This window comes from Gossypium raimondii, chromosome 3 (assembly GCF_025698545.1).
Source record: "Gossypium raimondii isolate GPD5lz chromosome 3, ASM2569854v1, whole genome shotgun sequence".
Classification (NCBI taxonomy): Eukaryota; Viridiplantae; Streptophyta; class Magnoliopsida; order Malvales; family Malvaceae; genus Gossypium; species Gossypium raimondii.
Window position 1 is genome coordinate 12,176,475 of NC_068567.1, and position 23,116 is coordinate 12,199,590.

The 23,116-nt window shown below is 33.4% G+C and overlaps 1 protein-coding gene across 1 annotated transcript; it reads right to left on the reverse strand.

The window, feature by feature from the left end:
* Positions 1-17,836: 17,836 nt before the first annotated feature.
* LOC105797204 (uncharacterized) lies at positions 17,837-22,891 on the reverse strand. Its single transcript, XM_012627157.2, has 12 exons — positions 22,537-22,891; positions 22,340-22,427; positions 22,148-22,247; positions 21,978-22,051; positions 21,814-21,885; positions 21,605-21,682; positions 21,186-21,310; positions 20,921-20,993; positions 19,952-20,013; positions 19,497-19,871; positions 18,639-18,741; positions 17,837-18,263 (listed from the first exon to the last, which is right to left on the reverse strand). The coding sequence occupies exons 1-12, from the start codon at positions 22,617-22,619 to the stop codon at positions 18,063-18,065; spliced, it is 1,434 nt and encodes a 477-aa protein (XP_012482611.1). The 5' UTR covers positions 22,620-22,891; the 3' UTR covers positions 17,837-18,062.
* Between the last annotated feature and the right edge of the window lie 225 nt (positions 22,892-23,116).

The following is a 23,116-nucleotide window of genomic DNA, read 5'->3' on the forward strand; positions in this document are numbered from 1 at the left end:
TACTTAGCAACCTATAAATAGTTTGCTTGTAACTTGTTTTGAGGAATTTTGATCTTTGAATGAATTTTTGCATCTTTGTGAGTTGTTCAACTCTCTTAGTTCTTTGTGACTCAAATTTACTTATCTAGCTTGCTAGTGGCGTCAATCTGTTTCTTTTGAACTTATCACTCCAACGAGTGTAGAGTTCGCCCTTATACCAATTGGTTCCTATCATTGATAGATAGAAGGTCACGGTCCTATCCTTCATCCATCAATCACCTTGATAGCACCTTAAGAATTGGGTCTCTATTTCTTAATAGTGGTCCATTCTTTCGATGTTAAGTCCAATATCCATCAAGCCATCCACTATATTAACTTATCATCCGTTTTTATTTTCTTTGTTTAAACTTAGCTATCTTTGAAAAACAACCCACTTGTTAAACGAACTATTTGCTACTTAATTTTACGATCGGGAAACAAGTGACTCGATTCAACCATCAAATACGAGATCGCATCATTTGGTATCAGAGCTGGTTAAAATTAAGTAAGTATCATCATTTAATTACTCTCGAGGTTAAGAAAAGAAAAAAAGAATCGATTAAAAAAATTCGAGTTAGAAAAATATGTTACATACAAAATCAAACGTGAAGGTACAAAAAGGGAGTTTTGGTTTTGTGCAAGATCAAACAAAAGAAAAGCTAGCTTGAAAAGTGTTATTTGTCCCAAATTCAAAAAAAAATTCCAAAATCATTTTTCTACCACACTCTCATTAAAACCATTTTTCTTTCAAGCCTACCTGTACCCAATGTCATATCCCATCCATTACACCTATTTTGAAGTCAACTCTACATAGACTTGCTGCTAAGTCTAAAGTAGTTCCAAAGAACTTCAAGAAACGAACAAGAGAGGTAAAAGGCAAGAGAGGTGAGACTATCAAAGAGATAAAAGCCAATCTCGAGTGTAAACATGAGAGGAGTACTTAATTTTATTTCTTTTTGAGAGATTTGGTGAGGTTTGTAATGAGGATTAAAAAGAATTATGTCGCATAGTCCTGTAAGGAATGCCGCTGGTGGAGGCGCATCACATTCTGCTGATGGTAGTGGTATGCATGCTGTGAGAAATATAGCTGGTGGAGGTGTGCCCGACTTGGCATACCAAGCATTTCTTCGAGAGATGACCCATTTGCTATAACAGCAACTAAAGCCATTTCTAGAATGGATGGATCAACTCGAAGAAAGAAATCAACGGAAACGTACTCCTCTAAACCCAAGGAGAGAACAAGGCCGACTGTGGCAACATCAAAATGATCTTTATGAACCAAGTAACGTGGAGAGTGACCAAGCCTCCAACCGAAGTGAAAGACGTCGAGGCCAATGGAATCAAGGGCCAAGGGTGCCAGAATGCGTAGATGATGACCTTAAGAACATCAAGATGGTCATTCTACCACTCCAAGGAAAAACTGATCTCGAGGCATATTTGGAGTGGGAGAAGAATATCAAACTTGTGTTCGAATGCCACAATTATTCTGAAGGAAAGAAGGTCAAGCTCACAGCAATAGAGTTCTCTAATTACGGTATTATTTAATGAGATCAACTCAGCATGAGCCGACAGAGGAACGGTGAACGTCCGGTATCAACTTGGGCTGAAATGAAGTCCATCATGAGAAAGCGGTTCATCCCAACTTATTATCACCGTGAGCTGTATCAAAAGTTGCAAAACCTTACCCAAGGTAACCGGAGTGTAGAAGACTACTACAAAGAGATGGAGGTAGCCATGATTCGAGCCGATGTGGAGGAAGATCAAGAGGCTACTATGGCAAGGTTTCTTGCTAGACTCAACCGTGATATCACCAATGTGGTGGAGTTGCAACACTATGTCGAAATCATTGACATGGTCCATATGGCAATCAAGGTGGAGAAACAATTAAAGCGAAAGGGCGCCACATGAGCCTTTTCTAATGCCACTTCTACTACAAAATAGGGACAAGGAGTTAGCAAAAAGGATGCCCCAAACCGATCTAAAGAACCTGTTGGAGCCACAAAGCTTAACAAGCCAAGTGGTGAATCAAGCAAAGGGAAGATGGAGGCTGCCCCTAGTTGAACTCGAGACATCAAGTGTTTTAGATGCCTTGGGAGAGGTCACATAGCTAGTCAATGTCCCAACTGAAGTGCCATGTTCATTAGGGACGATGGAGAGATCGAGTCCGACGGAGAACAAGAAGAAGTAACCAATGAGCCAACCGATGCTGAAGAAGACTTGTAATATGCTATTGATGGCGAAGTCTTGGTCATCAAGAGGAGTTTAAACCTCCAAAGTGTGGAGAACAAGCAGCAACGTGAAAATATATTTCACACCCGTTGCCATGTCCAAGGCAAAGTTTGTAGCATCATCATTGACAGTGGAAGCTGAACGAATGTGGCCAGCACTATGATGGTGGAAAAACTTGGTTTAACCACTACCAAGCATCAGCATCCCTACAAATTGAAATGCTCAATGACGGAGAGGAACTCAAAGTAACGAAGCAAGTTGTCACCACCTTCTCCATTGGCAAGTACAACGACGAGGTTGTGTGCCATGTGGTGCCAATGCACGTCGGTCATCTACTATTGGAAAGACCATGGCAATTCGATCGAAGGGTTATTCATGATGGTTATACCAATTGGTATATGTTTAAGCACCTAGGGAAGAATGTAACTTTAGCACCCCTTACACCGAAGCAAGTGTATGAAGACCAACTTAGGTTGAAAGCATCTGTTGAAAAATCAAACGAAAATGAACAAGAGAAAAAATGTGAAAAAGAAAAAGAAAAGAAGTCAGAAAAAAAAAGAAAGGAAAAAAAGAATTGAAAATGAGTGAGAAAAAAGAGATTGAAATGCAAATGCAAGAAGAAAGAGAAAGAAAAAGAGATAATGAATCTGGAAAGTGGAATTTCTATGCGAGAGAAAATGAGATTTGAAAATCTTTCTTGTTGAAACAGCCCATATTTGTACTTATGTACAAAGAAAGCCTAATGGGCACTAACGAGCTAAATGATACCCTGCCTTCTTCTATTATGTCTTTGTTACAGGAATTCAACGATGTATTCTTAGAAGAGATACCAAGTGGTTTGCCACCAATACGAGGAATTGAGCATCAAATAGACTTTGTGCTTGGAGCTGCCATTCCAAATAGACCTGCCTACGGAAGTAATCCCGAAGAGACTAAGGAGCTTCAAAGGCAAGTGTTCGAGTTGCTAGAAAAGGGCTATGTGCGAGAGAGTCTAAGTCCTTGTGTTGTTCCCATACTTTTGGTGCCCAAAAAAGATGGTTCGTGGCACATATGTGTGGACTGCCGAGCCATTAACAAGATTGCTATTAAATACCAGCATCCTATTCTGCATTTGGATGACATGTTGAAAGAGCTAAGTAGAGCTCAGATATTCTCCAAGATAGACCTCAAAAGTGGCTATCATCATATTCGGATGAGAGAGGGAGATGAATGGGAGACAACATTTAAAACCAAACATGATTTGTACAAATGGTTGGTTATGCCTTTCGGCCTAACTAATGCACCGAGTATTTTCATGCGACTTATGAATCATATCCTTCGATCTTTTATTGGTAAATTTTGTGTAGTTTACTTTAATGATATCTTAGTCTATAGCAAATCATTGGAAGAACATGTGCAACACTTGAAATCTATTTTGGAAATGTTACATAAGGCAACTTTGGTTGCAAATCTTAAGAAGTGTTCGTTCTGTACTAACAAAGTTGTTTTCTTAGGTTTTGTTGTTAGTTCTGAAGGTCTTAAAGTTGATCAAGACAAGGTGAAAGCAATTCGAGAGTGGCCACGACCGACAAGAATTAGTCAAGTAAGGAGTTTCCATGGCTTAGCTAGTTTTTATAAAAGGTTCGTAACTAATTTCACACATTGGCTGCTCCTTTGACGGGGATAATTAAGAAAGCTCCAATTTTCAATGGGGTGATGAACAAGAAAAAGATTTCATGATGATTAAAGATCATTTAACTAATGCTCCTTTGCTATCTTTACCTGACTTTAACAAGACTTTTAAGATAGAATGTGATGCTTCAGCGATAGGAATCGGAGCGGTGTTAACACAAAATGGGCATCCTATTGCCTACTTTAGTGAGAAACTCAGCGGCGCTACCCTTAACTACCCAACGTATGACAAGAAGATGTATGCTTTGATTCGAGCCTTAGAAACTTGGCAGCACTACTTGTGGCCCAAAGAGTTCGTGATTCACACCAATCACGAAGCTTTAAAGCATCTTAAGAGACAACATAAGCTGAAAAAAAGGCATGCTAAGTGGGTCGAGTATCTTGAGTCATTTCCCTATGTGATCAATATAAGAAAGGTAAAGGAAACATAGTAGCTGATGCATTATCGAGAAGGTATGCGTTACTTAATAGTTTAGATTCTAAACCGCTTGGGTTTGCATATCTTAAAGAATTATATAAAACAGATGCTAATTTTGGTGAAGTGTTTAAAGCTTGTGAAAAGGGAGCCTTTGAGAAATTTTATAGGCACGATGGATACCTGTTTCATGAAGGCAAGCTATGTATACCTCAAGGATCCGTCTAAGACATCTTAGTGAACGAGGCGCATAGTAAAGGTCTCATGGGTCATTTTGGAGTGACCAAAACCATAGCCATGCTTTAAGAGCATTTCTTCTAGCCAAAAATGAAGCGTGGTGTGGAAAGGCTTTGTGAACGTTGCATTGCTTGTAGGAAGACTAAGTCCCTCATCAAACCCTATGGTTTGTATAAACCTCTGCTCATTCCCGAAGCACCTTGGATTGATATATCCATGAATTTTGTGTTAGGACTCCCTAGCACTAGGAATGGAAAAGATTCAATCTTTGTTATTTTTGATCGATTCTCGAAAATGGCTCATTTTATTGCTTGCCATAAAACTGACGATGCTGTAAATGTAGCAAATTTATTTTTCAGAGAAGTAGTTCCGTTACATGGCGTACCAAGAACTATCGTGTTCGATCCAGGTGCTAAGTTCCTTAGCCATTTTTGGAGAACCTTATAGGGAAGACTTGGCACTAAGCTACTGTTTTCTACAACGTGCCACCCCTAAACAGACGGTCAAATCGAAGTGGTGAATCGAGTGTTATCAACCTTACTGAGAGCAATCATTTGAAAGAATTTAAAGACTTGGGAGGGTTGTTTGCCTCACATCGAGTTTGCTTATAACCGCTCAGTTCACTTAGCCACAAAACACTCTCCATTTCAAATTGTTTATGGATTTAATCCCTTAACTCCTCTTGACTTAATTTCTTTGTCTTCTAACCAGCTTGTTCATGTAGATGGCAAATGAAAGGCTGAGTATGTGAATCAATTACATCAGAAAGTGGGGGAAAATATAAAAAAGAAAATCAAGGAGTATGCGAATAAAGCAAACAAGGGACGAAAGTGAGTGGTTTTTGAGCCTAGAGATTGGGTCTGGATTCATATGCGAAAGGAAAGATTTCCAGAGCAAAGGCGATCTAAGTTGCTACCTAGAGGCGATTGCCCTTTCCAAGTGTTGGAACGAATCAATGACAACTCGTATAAGCTGGACCTTCCAGGTGACTATAATGTGAGTGCGAGTTTTAACGTGTCTGATCTTTCTCCTTATGATGTAGGTGACGATTTGGGGACAATTCACCTTGAAGAGGGGGGATGATACGATCTCATCCTAGGACTCTACCAAGTCAGTGTGTGAACCAATCGAGTTGCCAGTAGGACCAATCACTCGTGCCCAAGCCAAGAGATTCAAAGAGGCTATCTCGGGCCTCAATAATCAAGTTTGGGGTGAAGCCTCGACTGGATTAATCGATCAAGCTTGGGAGTGTTCGACTTGTGCTCCATGCAACCTGCTTCAAATCAATTTCAATCTTGGCTAGCTAATTTAGTTGCTTGAATAAGATTTGACTCTTTTATTTATTTTAATCATTATTAATTATATTCTATTTCATACATCATTGCTGAGTATTTTAATTTGATTTATGTCTATTAACTGTGCTCTAGTTCGTACAGCATCAATGCATGTTTTAAGTCGGACATCTTAATTGTGTCTTAGCTTATTACACATTAAATTTATGTTAATTGAGTCTTTATTTTGTTTTACAAGTTATTCAATTGGGCGACTGGACATTCATGCATTGTTCCAGATTCATTGAAGTTCATTTATGAAGAAACATGCACCCGATTATTCATGCATTTTGGAGCTGTTGGACACACTCTTTTAAATGACCTTTCATGAAAAGATATCTCATCAATTCAACTTCATTTGAGCTGAACAACCAGCTGTCTTTGTTCATATTATTGAACCGTTCACTTATTGGTGTTCACACCCAAAGGACCGTCCAAGTCCATGTGTTCACACCAAAGACTATTCGGATGTTATAAGAAACATTCCTCAGCTGCTTATTCATTCAGTGAACCAAGGAAGCATTTAGTAGGGCTCTTAAACATCATTGACCGATCAAGTTATTGATTCATTCAGCTCAACTATTAAGTCCACCTCAATGGCTATTTAGGAACTCCAATTGTCAAAGTTGATTAATTAAGCTCTTCAAGAATTAATCAGCTGAATTAAATTGAACTCCAGCTTTCTTTAGTTGTAATTATCTTGTGTATATTCGACTGGTACTTTGCAGCCTATAAATAGTTTGCTTGTAACTTGTTTTGAGGACTTTTGATCTTTGAATGAATTTTGCATCTTTGTGAGTTGTTCAACTCTCTTAGTTCTTTGTTACTCAAATTGACTTATCTAGTTCGCTAGTGGCGTCAATCTGTTTCTTTCGAACTTATCACTCCAACGAGTGTGGCGTTCACCCTTATACCGATTGGTTCCTATCTTCGATAGATAGAGGGTCACGATCCTATCCTTCATCCATCCATCACCTTGATAGCACCTTAAGAATTGGGTCTCTATTTCCTAATAATGGTTCATTCTTCCGCTATTAAGTCCAATATCCATCCAGCCATCCACTATATTAACTTATCATTTTTTTCTTTGTTTAAACTTAGCCATCTTTGAAAAATAGCCCATTTGTTAAACGAACTATTTGCTACTTAATTTTAAGATCAAGAAACAAGTGACTCGATTCAACCATCAAATACGAGATTGCATCACTTACCATATGCATTAAATTGAATTATAACAATTAGCAACTAAGTTCGGATTATAGAAATAAAAATCATGAATTCTAAGCTATTCCACGTCGAACTTATCTTTCCCCTTTTTAGTCGAGGATTCCTGTACGACGTTAGCTATGGAATTAAAACAATTAAACTTCATCAATATAAAAAAATTCAATTTCATATTGAATATTTCAATTTTTTACTCAATATTTGCCTAAATTCTAATTTAGTCCCTAAACTAAGACTAATTTTTGTTCTTCACATTAAATTCTATATTTTTATACAAATTCCACTTTAAACTAAATTTAACTCCCTATTTTCACTTAAACCCTAAATTTTAAATTTTCACAATTTAGTCCCTATTATTCAAAATTTACAATTTATTCTACAATATAATCCTTTTCATTAGTAGCTTTAAAACCTATCAATTTAATCCCTAATACTAAAATTATTCAACATTAACAACCTTTAAAAACTCAACCAATGTTAAAATTTCAACATGGTTTGGTTAACTCTAGGCATCGGGATTCCAAAAATATACAAATTACAATAAAAATGACTAAATTGACTAACCAATTAAACTTTAAAATTTTGAAACCCTTGGCCGTGCATTCTCTTTCTTTTCTTCTTTCTCTTTTTCTTTCTTTCTTTCTTTTCTTAGTTTTGTTTGGCTTTATCTATTTTTCTTTTACTTATTTGTTTCAAGATAATTATATAATATATATACTTAACAATTAAGATTTCATATTATAATATAATATATAAATTAAATTTACATATAATATATATATCACTAACCGTCTCACTTAAAGAAGAATGGTAAAATTGTTTCTTTAGTCCCTTTAATTATTCTTTAATCTATAATTCAACTTTCACCCTATATGCAATTTAGTCCTTATACCTAATTACTTCTAATTCAAGTAAATTCACTTATCGAAACCTAATTAACTACACAACTAGCTTTGTAAATATTTTTAATAAATATTTACGAGTCTGATTTACGGGCATGGAGTTTCAGAAATACACTTTCTGACACCCTGACTATCGGATCATTACAGTGCATATGCATTAAATCTTGGGATTTTGGTTGTGAAGAGAAGGAATATTGTTCTGGGAAGTTAAACTGCATAATAATCTGATAGCGGTACATCCGCAAGATACATATGTCATCTCAGTTGCATATTGTTATCTCAACGACATAGCTCCACATTGTGGTGTGTAGGGTGGACAGGCCTTCTGTAGCCCTTATGTGGTGTACAAAGTGCACAAAGCGAAGTTTGGTTGGTAGGGTGGGATCTTTGACTTATTGCATCTATTTTGCATTTGAATATACGTTTGTTGTGTGAACAATATGGTTAATGTGTTATGATGTGTTCCGATTATTACATGTGGATTGGACATCATTTTCTTGGGTTTGGTCCATTGCAACTAGAAGTGAGCAAAATCCGATTCGATTCAAAAAAACTCGATAAAAAATTCAAATTTTAAATTAAATAGTTCGAGTTATTTGAGTTAATCAAGTTATTCGGATCAACTCGAATAAAAAGTTAAGTTTTTTGGTTTAACTCGAATACGAATTACACAATTCGAGTTATCCAAAAATCTGAATAAGAAGAGGCAAAACTACGTCGTTTTGATAAATGTTTACCTTTTCTAAAGTTAAAAGTCAAAACTATTAAGTTAAAAGGAAAATTTACGTTGTTTTGATAAATATTTACTTATTAAGTTAAAACATAAAACAATTATATTGTTTATGTAGTTAAATAATCTTGTCCTTCATCTACTAGTTAAACAATCTGTCCATGTAAACTCAACATTGAGTATAAATAATATGATTCGTTAACTCGACTCGATTTCACTTGAAATTTTTTCACTCAATTTGATTCGATTTGAAAAAAATTCAAATTGAGTTCATTTGCTAAAATATGATTCGTAAACTTTACTAACTCAAATTTTTTTGACTCGATTCGACTCGACTCAATCAAATACTCACCCCTAATTGCAACTATCATGTAGTTGAATTTTCGTATGGCTAAAAACTGTTGGAATATCATGGTCGCTTCCAATTATGACATCTTCGAATTTTTTGCGAACTTAATAGTAAGTTGATGTGTTTTAGTACATCTGCGCATTTGGAGTAACGTACGTTTTCCTTGATTAGTTTATGTAAATGTGTTGTGTTTTTTATCGTTAGATCTGGGTTGTCATACCTTGACTGTGTGCCCTTAACGAGGATATTACTTTTGGAATTTAGTCTTTTACCTTCTGTTGTGTTTCAGCTTCATACTGAGCTCGCGTAGCTCACCCCTTAATTTCTCCCTTTCAGTTACTCTCGTGTTCTGAAGCTAGACTCGGCAGTCAGAGGTCTCAAAAAGATAAGGTTTGTTCCGGTTTAAGTAAAATTTACATAAGTTTTATACAGTTGCCTTAAGATTATTTGTAAAGCGATTATATAAACTATGGTATGGGTTTTGGTTCAGACTTTTCGTTAAATTACACGATTTTGGTTTGAACATCATTTTGGAAATTTCACGCACAGTTTTTAATTGGGTTTCTGCTATTGTCTCAAAGTACCTATTTATTTGAGAAAATCACACATTTTCCACACAATATTTAATTTTTAATTTCGTGTTACAATTTGGCTAAAGTGATGCATTTTAAAACTATACAAGAATTACCGATTTAAAGTGTAAATTGTTAAACGATTCAATTTGGTTTTAACAAACTGTATTCTAAATGAGTTTTTAACCATTCTTTTTGTAAAAATCCTTTAGATCGCTTCGGTGGTCAATGTAACCTCTGAGATCCGGTCAAAACTTCTAGGTCAAGTTTTGGGGTGTTACAATCACGCCGTGACATGAGGAAGCTTGATGTCGCAATGTGAGAAGCTGTCCTAGTATGTCCTAATGTGACTAGTTATGAGGTTGATAAGTGCTAAAAGTAACATGTTTTAGCCTCATTCTTAGTACGTTTTTGGATGATTATTCAATGTTAATTGTGAATTTTATGCTCCTAATTCTTTAAATTCATGTTTTTTTATTCTTTATAAAGAACTTGGGATCAAAAAGAGTGAAAAACAAGTGAAAATCAAAAAATTGAAGCAAGCTATAGGAGCTACACGAGCTGACCCATTCCATAGGCCTAGCCACATAGTCGTATGACCCATACGAGCTACCACACGACTATGTGGCAGGTCATGTCGATTGCGCAAATTTGCACTCTGAAAGCAAAAAAACTCGATTTTTAGGTTTTTCGGGCATACTAAGATGTATATATAACAAAAATTAGAAGATAAGAGAGAGCCGCCATAGAATATTCAAGAAAACAACTCAAAAAACACAATTGAAGTCGACTTTGAAGTAAATTTCCGTCAAGATTGAAGATTCCCAGTTGATTTCTTAGGATATTATCATGAGTTTCTTTGTTTCTTTCGGTTATAATGTGTTTTGAATGTTTTTATTTTCAACCATGAACTAATTTTCTAAATACCTAGAGACATGAACCCTATGATGAATTTTGTCTTTTGATTTTTATTTTACGCAATAAATACTTAGTTTCTTGTTCTCAATTATGTGTGCTTAATTCTTGGTTTGATATTTCTAGATTATTGATTCATGTTTGATGTGCTTAAATCAGAGGAGGAATAGACCTTATTTAAGAGTAAATCTTACGTAATTAAGTGGAGTTGCATGCAATCCTAGATATAGGACGACATAAATCTATCGGATTAGAGTTAAATCTAATAGGGGAATCCATAGCACAAGTTAATGCGATAATAGGGGTTTTAATTAGAAAGAAATTTCAATTAATTAACCTAGAGTCAGTTGCTCTTACTCTCGAAGGAGATATTAGCATAATTTAGGGATTTCTACGAATAAAGTTACTAAGTAGAGAAATTGCGTAATTTAGATTAATAGTGACAGATGAAATCTAGGTGAATTCTTTCCTGGGTATTATCTTGCTTCTTGGTTGTTAATCATTTATCTTCCTTATTTGTTCTTTGTCGTGTTTGTTAGTAATTAATTTAGTTAATTTTATTTTTTATTCAATCACTCGATTTATTTGGTTAAATAATAGAAAGGCGGTAATTACTAGTACTTTTACTCTTCGTGGGAATGATTTTTTTGCTCACCGTAGCTATACTATTAACTGATAGGTACACTTGCCTTAGTCAAATTTTTAGTTAGCTTACGATGCATCAAAGGTCGCAATGTTGAAGTACTTAAGGTCGTGACCCAACTGACTTTGTAGATATGAGAGGTTTTAGCAGTCAAAGCAATACTATGACGCCTAGATGTTGAGGGCAGGATGTTGTATGAATAAGGCTTGGAGGTGTTGTAAAAAAGGAGTGGCGATGGGACGTAGGAAAGCTTGAAGTCACGGTATAGGTTCTGTTAGAGTATGTCCAATGATCAATCATGAGATACTTGTAATCACATACTCATTTTTACCTTTTTTGTTAATATAAGACATTGCCATTGTTATTTCAATTTCTTTTTCTGTGTGTGTAAATAAACTGATAAATAATAATGTCCTGAGAATAATATGATTATTCTTAAAAGGTCCTTAGTCAAGTATTACTGTGAGCTTGGATAATAATAATGTATTGAGACTAATATGTAGTTGATTGATGACAAAGTGTTGTCATTGACGTAAGGATGTCAAAATCAATACATGAGTATGTGTTAGAGAACAACATACTGGACTGACCAGCTATGAGTATGTTTCTTCGATTATTATGTAATAGTCACAACATTACACATAGTGATAACTATGTATATGATCCTTAGACTTGAGGTCATCATTGCCACAACATCATGAGTCGTATATTTTGATACAGCCAAACGTCTACCGTAATAGGTTGTACTATAAAGACTAATGTTGGATGTTATGTTGAACTAAATTTTTATTAGTTGATTTGGAGGTTAATGCTAGGAGCTATTGAAATGCATGTCGATGATTAAATTGATTGTTTGATTGTGTTGCTATATTTAGTAGGTTATAATTAATGACTCTAACTGAATATCTAAATAAACAAGATTGAGATGAGACATTATTGTGTAAAAGGCAACATAATCGTATCAAATATTGACACAAAGAGGTGATCTACGAACTAGATGAGACCGAGAGCAGAACCTTGGCAATAACTCGAAAGTTAGGATGAAAGCGAGAGGAGATTCCTACTTATGAGTAACAATCAATTCAATTGAAGCATGCATATTATTACCTTAGCAACTAGTTGACCAACCGGTCATTGTTTTCATCATTTACATTACTTTAAAACAAATAGAGACCATTTAGCTAGTTTTTATTCTTGAATTTGATCACATTAATAATTCTTAAAGCTAGTAAATTGATAATTACTCACTAGTAAAGTGAATAGCTAGTTCATAGTATCTAGTCAACCTCTGTGGAAGGTGACCTATTGGAATGATTTTGTGAATTTTTCATTGTACTACTATATTACAATTTGACACCATATGCTTGCGGTTTTGCCTTGATTGAATTGGTTAATATCTTTGTTTGTAAGTGTGTGAGTAAATGTGAAATCAATAAACCCTTAAATGTTAAAAATTCATCAATTAAGTCATTGGTCAACGATTTTCGTAGGTGATCGTTAATGGTCGTTGAGTCAGCTGCCATGAAGCTGATGTGACAGTGCCACATCAAAAAATTCAAAGAAATTAAAATTTATTTTAAAAAATTAAGTACAAAAAGAATCTAGATAAATAGACGTTTAGGTTCATTTAATTTTGGACATCTTTTTTAAAGAGATTCATTGTAGACATAGTTTTAAAATTTATTAAAAAATTTAAAAATATAAAAAGAATGAAAAATAAATATTAAAAAAATAAAAATGATAAAATTTATTTAAAAAATCATTTTAAATTTCATGTTTAGAATGAACTTAGAAAATGGATATTCAAGTTCATTTGAATTTGGACATACATTTGTCTAGATTCATTTTGGATATAATTTTAAAATTATAAAAATATATATTTATTAAAATTGTAAAAATATTATGACAATTATAAATAAATAAAAAGAAATAATGTTTCTTACTTTTCTTGCAATCTGTAAATCTCATTTTAAAAAGTTTTTTATTCTTATTGTTGGTTTTTTTTATCTAATTCGTTAATTTTGGCTTTGGTGCTTGATATATTTTCAGGGTCATTGTCTCTGTTAACTATTGACTTCAATGCAAGATGTAAGACTACAATGTCGAGAAACGCACTTATAAAAGATTCAATATGATGGAAAGTTATCACTTTTTCAAAGAATTTAATTGGTTCGAATGTGATTTCAGTGTTTGGTATACAAAAATCAGTTTACTTTCCTTTAACATTTCCTTTAAAGTTACTTTCCAACAATTAATGAAAAGTGATTTTTTCTTACATGGAAAGTAAAAAAAAAACCTAAGACAAAATTAGCATTTATTTTATTTATGTTTAGAATATTAACTTATTTATAGTAAAACAAAAACAAAATCATAATTGGCTTGTTCTCTCGTTCTCTAGTCTCTACCATCTAAATTCATTGTTCCAAAATAATGTATGGTTTAATTCTCAAATTGCAAATCTTGCTCTCTCTATATTTTCTCTATTTAACAGATCATACATGTGGATACCACTAGCTAAATATTTATATTTTCTTTTCTTATAAATACTTTTTAAAAATATATGTTTTTAATCGATATTAAATTTTAATATTAAGATCATTTCAAACTATAGATATGTTAGATATTAAAACACTTGAATTTATACCTACAATTTAATGAGAAAAATTACAAATTTTACATTTTATAATCTTGAATTAATATGCAAGTTGTTTTTGAATGTATTCATGTAACAATTTTGATCAAAATGTGAGAAAATAAAACGTTATGAATTAATTCAAATATTTGTTACCAATTGAAATTATTGGAAATTATTTTTATCAAAGATTTTCAGTAATTGAAATTATTACAATTATTAAAATGCATGAATATTATCTTTTATTTAATAAAGATAATTTTCTAAAGTAAAATTACATTATTAAAAAGTGTTGAATGTATTAAACATGTTAGTGTAATTTTCAAGAATTTAATCAATACTTTTAATATATACCAAAGGTTATAAAGCAACATTCTCAACAATCATGTTCTCTGGAATCCCTTAATACCATGGTTTAACATGTGTATAAAATACAATAAAAACAAGATATATAAAAGTATGTGTCTATATATATATATATATATATATATATATATATATTGTTTGAATTTTATTCTCATTTTTTATAATTTTATAATTTTTACATATTTTTAAATATTTTTAATTTTAATTTTTTATAATTTAAAATTATGTTAAAAATGAATCTAGACAAATAAATTTTCAGATTCAAATAGATCTAGACATTCATTCGTTTAATATATTCTAAACTCAAATTTTAAATATTTTTATTCTTTTAAATTTTATTTCTTATTTTTATAAGTTTTATAATATGTTACAAATTTTTAATATTTTATGTGTTTTTATAGTTTAAAAACTACATTTAAAATAAACATGGACAAATGCATAATTTTTAAATAGATTATATATTTTTTAAATTTTATTGTCGTGATAATACCACGTCAACATGTCATGGTCTGTACATAAAGACCCATGACCAAGGCGTGCAGAACAATCCGATGCAATCATTTGAGTAAATTGGGCTTACTTAACCCACCATAAACTCAATTCTTAGAACATTGTAAAAAGTTCAACTACTTGAAGTTTCGTGACGTAGTAAACATTCCAGTAAATTGTAGTTACCAAGTTAATTTGTATTCTTAAGCATAAAGATAATAAAAAGTTTAAATTTTTTAGGATTCTTATCTTATAGATATTTTTGAATGTAAGTTGTTGATGGAATTCAATCTATACCTTTTGTTATGGAACTCATTATAAATCTTCATTTTGTATCTTGTATCATTCATTACTCAGTAATACAATTGGGAGCGTTTACTTAATTTTTTACTTTATTGAATTTTTCGTATCTTCTTGATTGCTTCTCTTAATAGCTTTGTAGCATCAATGCCTAAAAGAATTTTTTGGGATTCTCAAATCGATGGTTCATTTTGACTTATGATTTTACTGCCTAAAGTCGCCTGGTTTGCTAGGATAAAATCCAAGCTCGTGATAAACAACTATTGTTGACATGGATTGCCATGTCGATTTCATGACAACTGATTTAATAGTTGCTAATGGTCACTTTAGCATGGTGAGGGTCAACAATGAAAATTATTAATGAAAGAGCTTAACTAATGAATTTTAATAATTGAAGACTTAAAATAGATACATATTTTACGGAAAAACTTGTATATATATAAAAGTTGATAATAAATGAGAAAGAAAGTAGTGAACAAATTTGCTGCGATCACAAAGCAATCAATCTTTTAGTGCTTGCATTGCACGGAAAAAAGAGCATGAAATCATTTGATGTAACATGTTCACTAATACATCTAGCTGATTAGACCACATGATTTATACGATAAGTCTCCACTTTGAGAGTGAGACCTCTTCTCTTTTGCCCTTTTCCTTTCCAATAATTGTAAACCTTTTCTAAAAGCTCATTACCTCATCATATATATATACATATTGGAAATGAGCCATGCATTACTTGATAATAGAAAAGAACGTATCCCAGTTCACACACCAGAAAGCTTTGCATACTTAGACTTCAACCCTAGTGCCTAGTTAAAGGCACAAAGAATTAAATGAGTATGGAATATTGATTTAAGATAAATATAATTTTTTAAATATAAACTTGATAAGAAAAGAAGTAGAGAATATGAGTGGATGTACAAATACATGTACAGTGTATCAAAGTATAAAGAAAACACAATATATGCTGTAATATGAGGCATTCACTGTCATGGAGAAAGACACCAATAATAACATGCTATGCTTTGATTCTGCATTTGGGCTTTGCTTTATTTGTTTTCAATATTCTTCTTTATTTTTTGAGTGTGTGTGTGTGTGTCCTGGATGTCTTAATGGATACAATTCTATGCTAAATTTGGTGACTAAAAAAACACAATAGGAAGGATTTGAAGCCATTGGAATTGCTTTCAATTATTTCAAACATCATGTGGTGTGGTCTAAAAGTCTAAAAAAAAGGTGCAAAAGTAATGTGGCAAAAGAAGAGTTTAGGTTCCCAGAATGGGGAAGGGGATTCTCGATTCTGATGTAACCATTAACCCAAAAAAAAAAAAAAAACTCAGAAGTTGGAATTTTTCTCACATGGAATGGTGGTTCTGGATTTTGCTGTTTAGAGGATGATGATATAATCAACAAAGGTTTCAAGAGCCAACGTTGAACCAATTTATTAAAAATGGATTAAGAGTATCTCATTTAACTACAATTCGAGATTTATTTGACATTGACTAATATATTTTTAACATAGAAATAGAAAAAAACAAACTTTAAACTATGTTCTCCTTACTCAGGGTTTCTTATTTGGCATTCGTATATAGACTTTTGAGATCTCTCTAAACGCATTAAACAACTTTGAAAGTAAGGTTAAATCATTTTTTTGGGTTTTTATTTAGCAATTATTCTCACTTTGGAGTTTGAATTTTTTTTTGTCCAAATTAGGTCTTGAACATCACAATTATTCTCACATTGAGGCTTGAACTAGAAAACTATTCCCACATTGAGACTTGAAAATTTTTCATCCAAATTAATCCTTAAACTTAGTAACTGTTTCTTGAGGTATGAACTTTAGGGTTTTCAATAAAACATTAATGACTAACTTGGACAAAAAAGAAATTCAAGTTTCAATGTAGGAACAATTGTCAAATTCAAGGTCTAACACGGACCTCAAAATAATTCAAGCATTAATATAAGAATATTTGCTAAGTTTCGACCCAAAAAAGTGATTTAACCGTTTTAAATATTATCACCTTTCATATTTGTTTTATTGTGCAGGGAAATTAATCCTTCCAAGATTTATAATTTTCTCTCTTAATAATATCATTTTGAGTTTGTAACTTTTCCTCTAACAATATGTCTCTAGAATTTAAACTTAAATTCTCTTTTTAAAAATATAATATATTTTATTATTGCATTCCAACTCATTATTAAATATCAAGATTCGTGGAAATTGAACAAACTTCGCTATCCAATCTGGGGCAAATTTGAAGGGCGTCAAAGATGTCACCTTTCACTTCTATGAATCTTTGGTTTGATTTTTTCCACGAAAGCAAATCCAGAAAAGGCTTCTTCAGCACTTAGTGTCAAAATCCCTGTTGTCCCAAAGCTGCTTTTCTGCCTACAATGCGCATCGTGCCTCAATTTTTGTTCCAAAATTTGGGACCATTTTTGCTTTTAACAAAATCTATCAATTTGGAACCCTTACACTTTCACCACGAAAACAACAACATCAACATCATCATCATCATCATAATAATAATAATTTCCTTTTCATTTTATTATTACGGTCATTCCAAATCACATCAAAATTTACTATTTTAGAATCTAAAAATAATCACAAACTCGATGGTTCATATAATCAATTTTAAGAAAACTTCCTTATGTCCTCAATTTAATAATAATTTCTGTATCAAATGGACAATTAAATAGGCAATTTATTTTGAGGTAAAGACTCCATTAAGTGGGGATTGTATTCACTTGTTAAGGATTATTTAGTTGCAAATTATATTTTTCATTGAATGCATTACTTTAATTGAAATTCCAAAAAAGAAAAACACTAAATGCACTTTTCCTTGAATATAAACTTACAAACCCACTGATTTAACATTTATAAATATATATAATTATATAAACACATCACTGCTCGACATCATCTCTAATTAAAGCTATAACTGGAGGAAATAAGCATCGGCCTAACATACATACGGCTAATCATAATGCTAGTTGAGACTGCGTTAGATCACATATGCAATGTCACTTACAAGCAATGTGTCATCGCCTTGTGGCATCGATAAACATTGCTCGAGTCCAATGCTCAATATCCTCGGTTTCTGATGGTGGAGGGGGAAATGTAGGATGCTCCACTATATCCCATCCATCAATAAGGCTTTCGTTCTTCCCGTTATCAGATAACTCATTGCCGAAAAGAAAACTGGCAGCTGAACTCGGAAGGTTGTGATCGGAGAAGTTTTTCTGCACCGCCAAGCAAAACAAAGTCACAATGCTTTTATTCGAATTACCAAGCTTCCAAGTTATGGTCTAAAATTAGTTGCATCATCATGCTTATTACAGTTCTCCAGAAGTCGAGGTAACAATTGGAAAAGGCATATAGAAAATCAAGAATTCAAAACTATGAAAAGGACTCCCTATTGAAAGGCAAATGCTGAGTACTATAATATATTTTAGTCATATTTTCAAGGAAATTCTACCCTCTCAACAATTGCTTACAGCAACACGAGACAGAAAGGTCAATAGAATAGAAAGAATACTGAAGCATGTGAATCAGAAAAGTGAACAAGCTCAAATCTTAGAAGTTTCGGTGGAACAAAGACCAAAGCCATCTTATACCGTCAAAGGCAGCATGTGTGCACTCTCCAATAATGTGCTCGATGACATAGGAGAATTCACATTCCAGACAGACTTGTTAAGCTGTTGAGCTTGCTTACCTGACCTGAAAATAAAAAAGATGAGAACAATGAACAACTCCGAAATACAATGTATTCACATGAATCCATGTGTATAAAAACACTGCAATTAGAAAATAAACAACAATTTTCTCTTCTTCATTGTGCCAAAATTTTTACAAGAGAGATTGAGTTGGTTCATGCTAGGCTCCCTCTACAGTCAAGAAACACTCAAGCAGGCCATTTTCAAAGTCTCATTTTTCACATTTGGTTGTCAAGAAGACAATTTCTACTTTGACAAGACCAAAAAAGTAATAATTGGCGAAATTCTAATTTAAAATATAAGCTGCAAGGAGGTTTAACAAATGAAAGAGCTAAAAAGACAAATACATTGAAGTTCTACCAAACTAGAAAAAGAAAAAGATTATTCATATCCTGCCCAAGAGACCTCCTTCAGACCACTTATTATTCATTACATCGGTGATCTATTCACTTGAAGCAAGTTAGAAACAGGCAATAAGGTGCATCCAAAAATATAAAGGCTACTAATCAACTGGCAAGCATAACCAAAGGATAAGACGGATAGTAATGTCCAACTCTAGCAGTAAACCTCTCCATATTTACTTCATAAAAGAAACCAAGTTAGCACTTAAACTACTATCTGAAAAGAACTACAGATATTTTCCCCTCTAGTCTATTTAAGAACAACCAACCAGTTGTTCTATACTATAAAAACTTTCCAAACTGCACAAATCAAATGAAATCGAGCTCATAAATTAGAAAAAAAGAAAGCAGGTCGTACCTTGAACAAGCCATTTTCAAGGAAAAAACAGATCGAACTTCCCTAGTTGAAGATAACGTGGCCAATAATTTAGAAAATGTTTCGAAGGTAGATGCCTCGGTAGGAACATCTAAACAGAGTGAGTTATAGCAGTAAGTTGTTACACATGCCACACTTTTCTTCAGAAGAGAAATCCCTTTCTGCAAGTCCTTGTGTGTTTCAACGGTGTGTGGAGAGGCAGAAGAATAATTGAAGCTACTAATTGAATCCAGATGAGGCCTTCTCTCAGATTCCATCGAAGCCACACCAAAATTACTAGAGCTTTTATCTGTCCATGAATTATCCCCACTAGTGGAGCAGTAATTTTGGCGTGGTATAAAAAGCGGATATTCATTGCTGCAGAACACAAACAATATTCAGTCCCACAGGAGAAAACCTCAGTAAGCCATGTAAAATAACATTATCTAGTGAGATACCTTCGAGAAGAAGGACGTGCATCCCAATAAGAATCCCGTTGCCATATTCGGGAGCAAGACCCCTGAGGTGAAACAATTATATGATGAGTATAAAATAATTGAGGTAAAAATCATCTCTCATAAGGTCAAATTTGTTTGTTTATCATTATAGAAACCAATATACTTCCACGTGAAACAGCAGGTTTCCATAAGGGGAAATATCTCCAAAAGATTGTTGCTAGTAGATATTTCTCACCACCAGAAGTAAACAATATACAACAACAAGTTAAAAAAAAAAAAAATAGAACAGAGAAAACGTATCACCTGACAAAAACATGAAGCTAAAAGATTGGGAAAAAAGAGGGAGCATATTGCTTTAGGGGATCAGAAATGAATAATAAATCTTTTGGGGCAATAGCGCAATTTTACAATTATATTAACTTGTGACTTCATAAATTTTGAAGGGATTATATAGTCAATTTACCGTTTGGGGTGGGGGGGCAAGGCCACGTCTTTGCCCCAGTGTGTTATTCTTTGCACTAGCAGTGGAATAAAAAAACTCTATAAGAGGGGGTATAATGCTGCCACGTGTCCTTTTATTATATTAAGAAGATGAAAAAAATTTTGAAAAAGGAGACATGGCAGCGTTAGAACCTCGCTTGTGGAGTTTTTTTATTCCACTGCAGATGTATAGAACAATTATCTAAATATGTATAACAAATTCTAAAGAAAATGCACAGGGATGAGCTATTACTTTACCAACTTTGTCTAAAAGAAAATTTTATTGATGAGCTATTACTTTACCAACTTTGTCTAAAAGAAAATTTTATTCTTTAGTAATAATTTATTATGATTTGCAATTTTATACCTCTTGAAGATTGTCACAGGAAACCTGAATGACTGAAAACCTAAAACAATAAAGTAACTCAACCAGACATTTCAATAAATATTTTAGACAGCATACAGGTACAATCAGTTGTTAGTTCTTACCGCAAAACCTGAGTTATGAAGAGCAGGAGCAGCCAAATTATGAACAACAAGATTTAGAAGCTGTACCATGTATCTGATTTCAAGTCATATGGATTAACACAGTGTCAGAAACTGGAGTATTCATACTAATAAAAGACTTTCACAATGAAGAACATTTAAAACTGAGGGAAGGAATATCCCAATGTAATAATACACAATGAGGTGAAAATAATTGTAGCAGGATAGAGTTGTTGCATAGCCTTAAAAGAAAAGGCAAAAACAATACCCTAACGAGGCAGCAAGCTCTTCTGAGGGAACAGAGTGTGGATCAAGCCCCCTTGGCAAGCGTGCATTGCAAATCAGATCATACTGACCACTAGATCCATCTCTTCGCTCCTCATCTAAATGTACCTGTGGAAACAGAACCAAACTTAGCTTATGTCAAAGCAACATGATTTAACCTAGGAGACTTAGGCCTAGAATAAGAGGGAGGAAAGGGGAAATAAGGCCTATAAGTTTTCGGCTAAGCATCCTCATTTTAACCACATTAGCTATGCCTTTATGTCTTGCAAAAGCAAAAATATCACCTGCATATTTGGCTTGCAAATATCACCCGCTGTTTTTGGTTAAATCTCAATAACTTACATATCGTAAAGATAATGTTGATAGTGAAAAAAAGCATATCAATAGCACAGAAGCACTTACACGACGTTGGGGAAACAATTTGCATATCTGTTTTATGACAACTGATTGCTTGTGAAGACGTTCTGAGGTAATTGCCATCTGCAACTCAGATAATGTCATAAGTCACAACTTGTACATATTGCAATAGACGAGAAAAACCAAAGAACCTAGCATAAACATAAATCTAAAACCTCATAAGTAAATAAACATAAAAGACAAATAGTCCTCACATGCCCCAGGCTTTGTGTGCAAATAAGATTGGGATAGAACTTTTCGAGCTTTTCCACACGATTCTTTTCCAACTGCAAAGATAAAAAAAGATAAAATACCTATAACTATCATTCAGAAAGCTTTCGATTCTCATGAAGAAACCGAAAATGAACAAAGTTAGTACCGTGCCACGAGCTGATTTAAGCACTCCATACTTAACCTTTAACTCATGAGACACTCTCTCAATCTTAACCTTACCTATAATAAAGAACTGTTTATCAGATCCTAATAAATAAATATAAACATTTTTTTTCCAGAAAACAGTAATAAGAACTAGGGAGTAAGCATCAAAACCTTGAGCTAATTGTTCCTTGCTTCGGCGAAGCTTCTCTTTCAAGTTAGTTAGCTTCTCGCTTTGACGAACTCTCCAATTCAGTTGATCATCAGCTTTCCCCTAAATAATAAAAACAAATCAAGACCAATCTCGAAAAGAGAAAAAGGCATTAATAAACAAATAAATTTCCAACTAAGTGAAAGAAATCAAACCTTTGCGGCAATCAGTTCGTTTAATTTTGAATATAACAAATCACGATGGTTTTTCAATGATTTTAACAAAGAATTATACTCATTTAATCTGCAAAGAACAGTTCATCAAGGAAATAAAAGAGAAGTTAACAGCTTAAAATTTTAAATATTATAATATAAAAACATTTCACTTTTTTAGCGACGATTTTTTGACGTACCTGTAATTGACGCAAACGGCGCAAATAGAAGCGCGATTTGAATTGTCGCAAATAGCGCAGTTGCTGGCTTTCTTTGACATCATATAATTATAAATCTTCGTCTTCTTCGTCAAAAGAATCGAAAATCGAAATCCATAAAGAGAAAATTAGTGTGGATTAAAATATAGGGATTCCCCCTGACCGCCGCCCCCTTTTTCGTTTTTTGAAGGGGAAAGCGTTGCAGAGGTTGAGCTGAAATGGAGTTGACCGTCTATGATGAATCAGTCACCACCGGAGATGTACCACGATGTTGGAGACTGCAACAAAATACGACACCGTTTTGACATTGTGTACCTGGTCTATGTACAGCTTCGTTATCCGGACTCCGAGTTTTATGTAAATTAGTATGATAGTATTTGGTAAAATACCAGGGAAGCCACTGCAGTTAGGGGAGGATTGCATTTCGGCCCCTCTACTGAAGAAATGGGCAAATTAGCCCTTATATATTTCGAAACTTACAAATTAGCCCATCTATTAAATTTTATTTGTTAAATAACGACATGCATCGTTAAATCATGCTGAAAATTATTATCTTTATGGA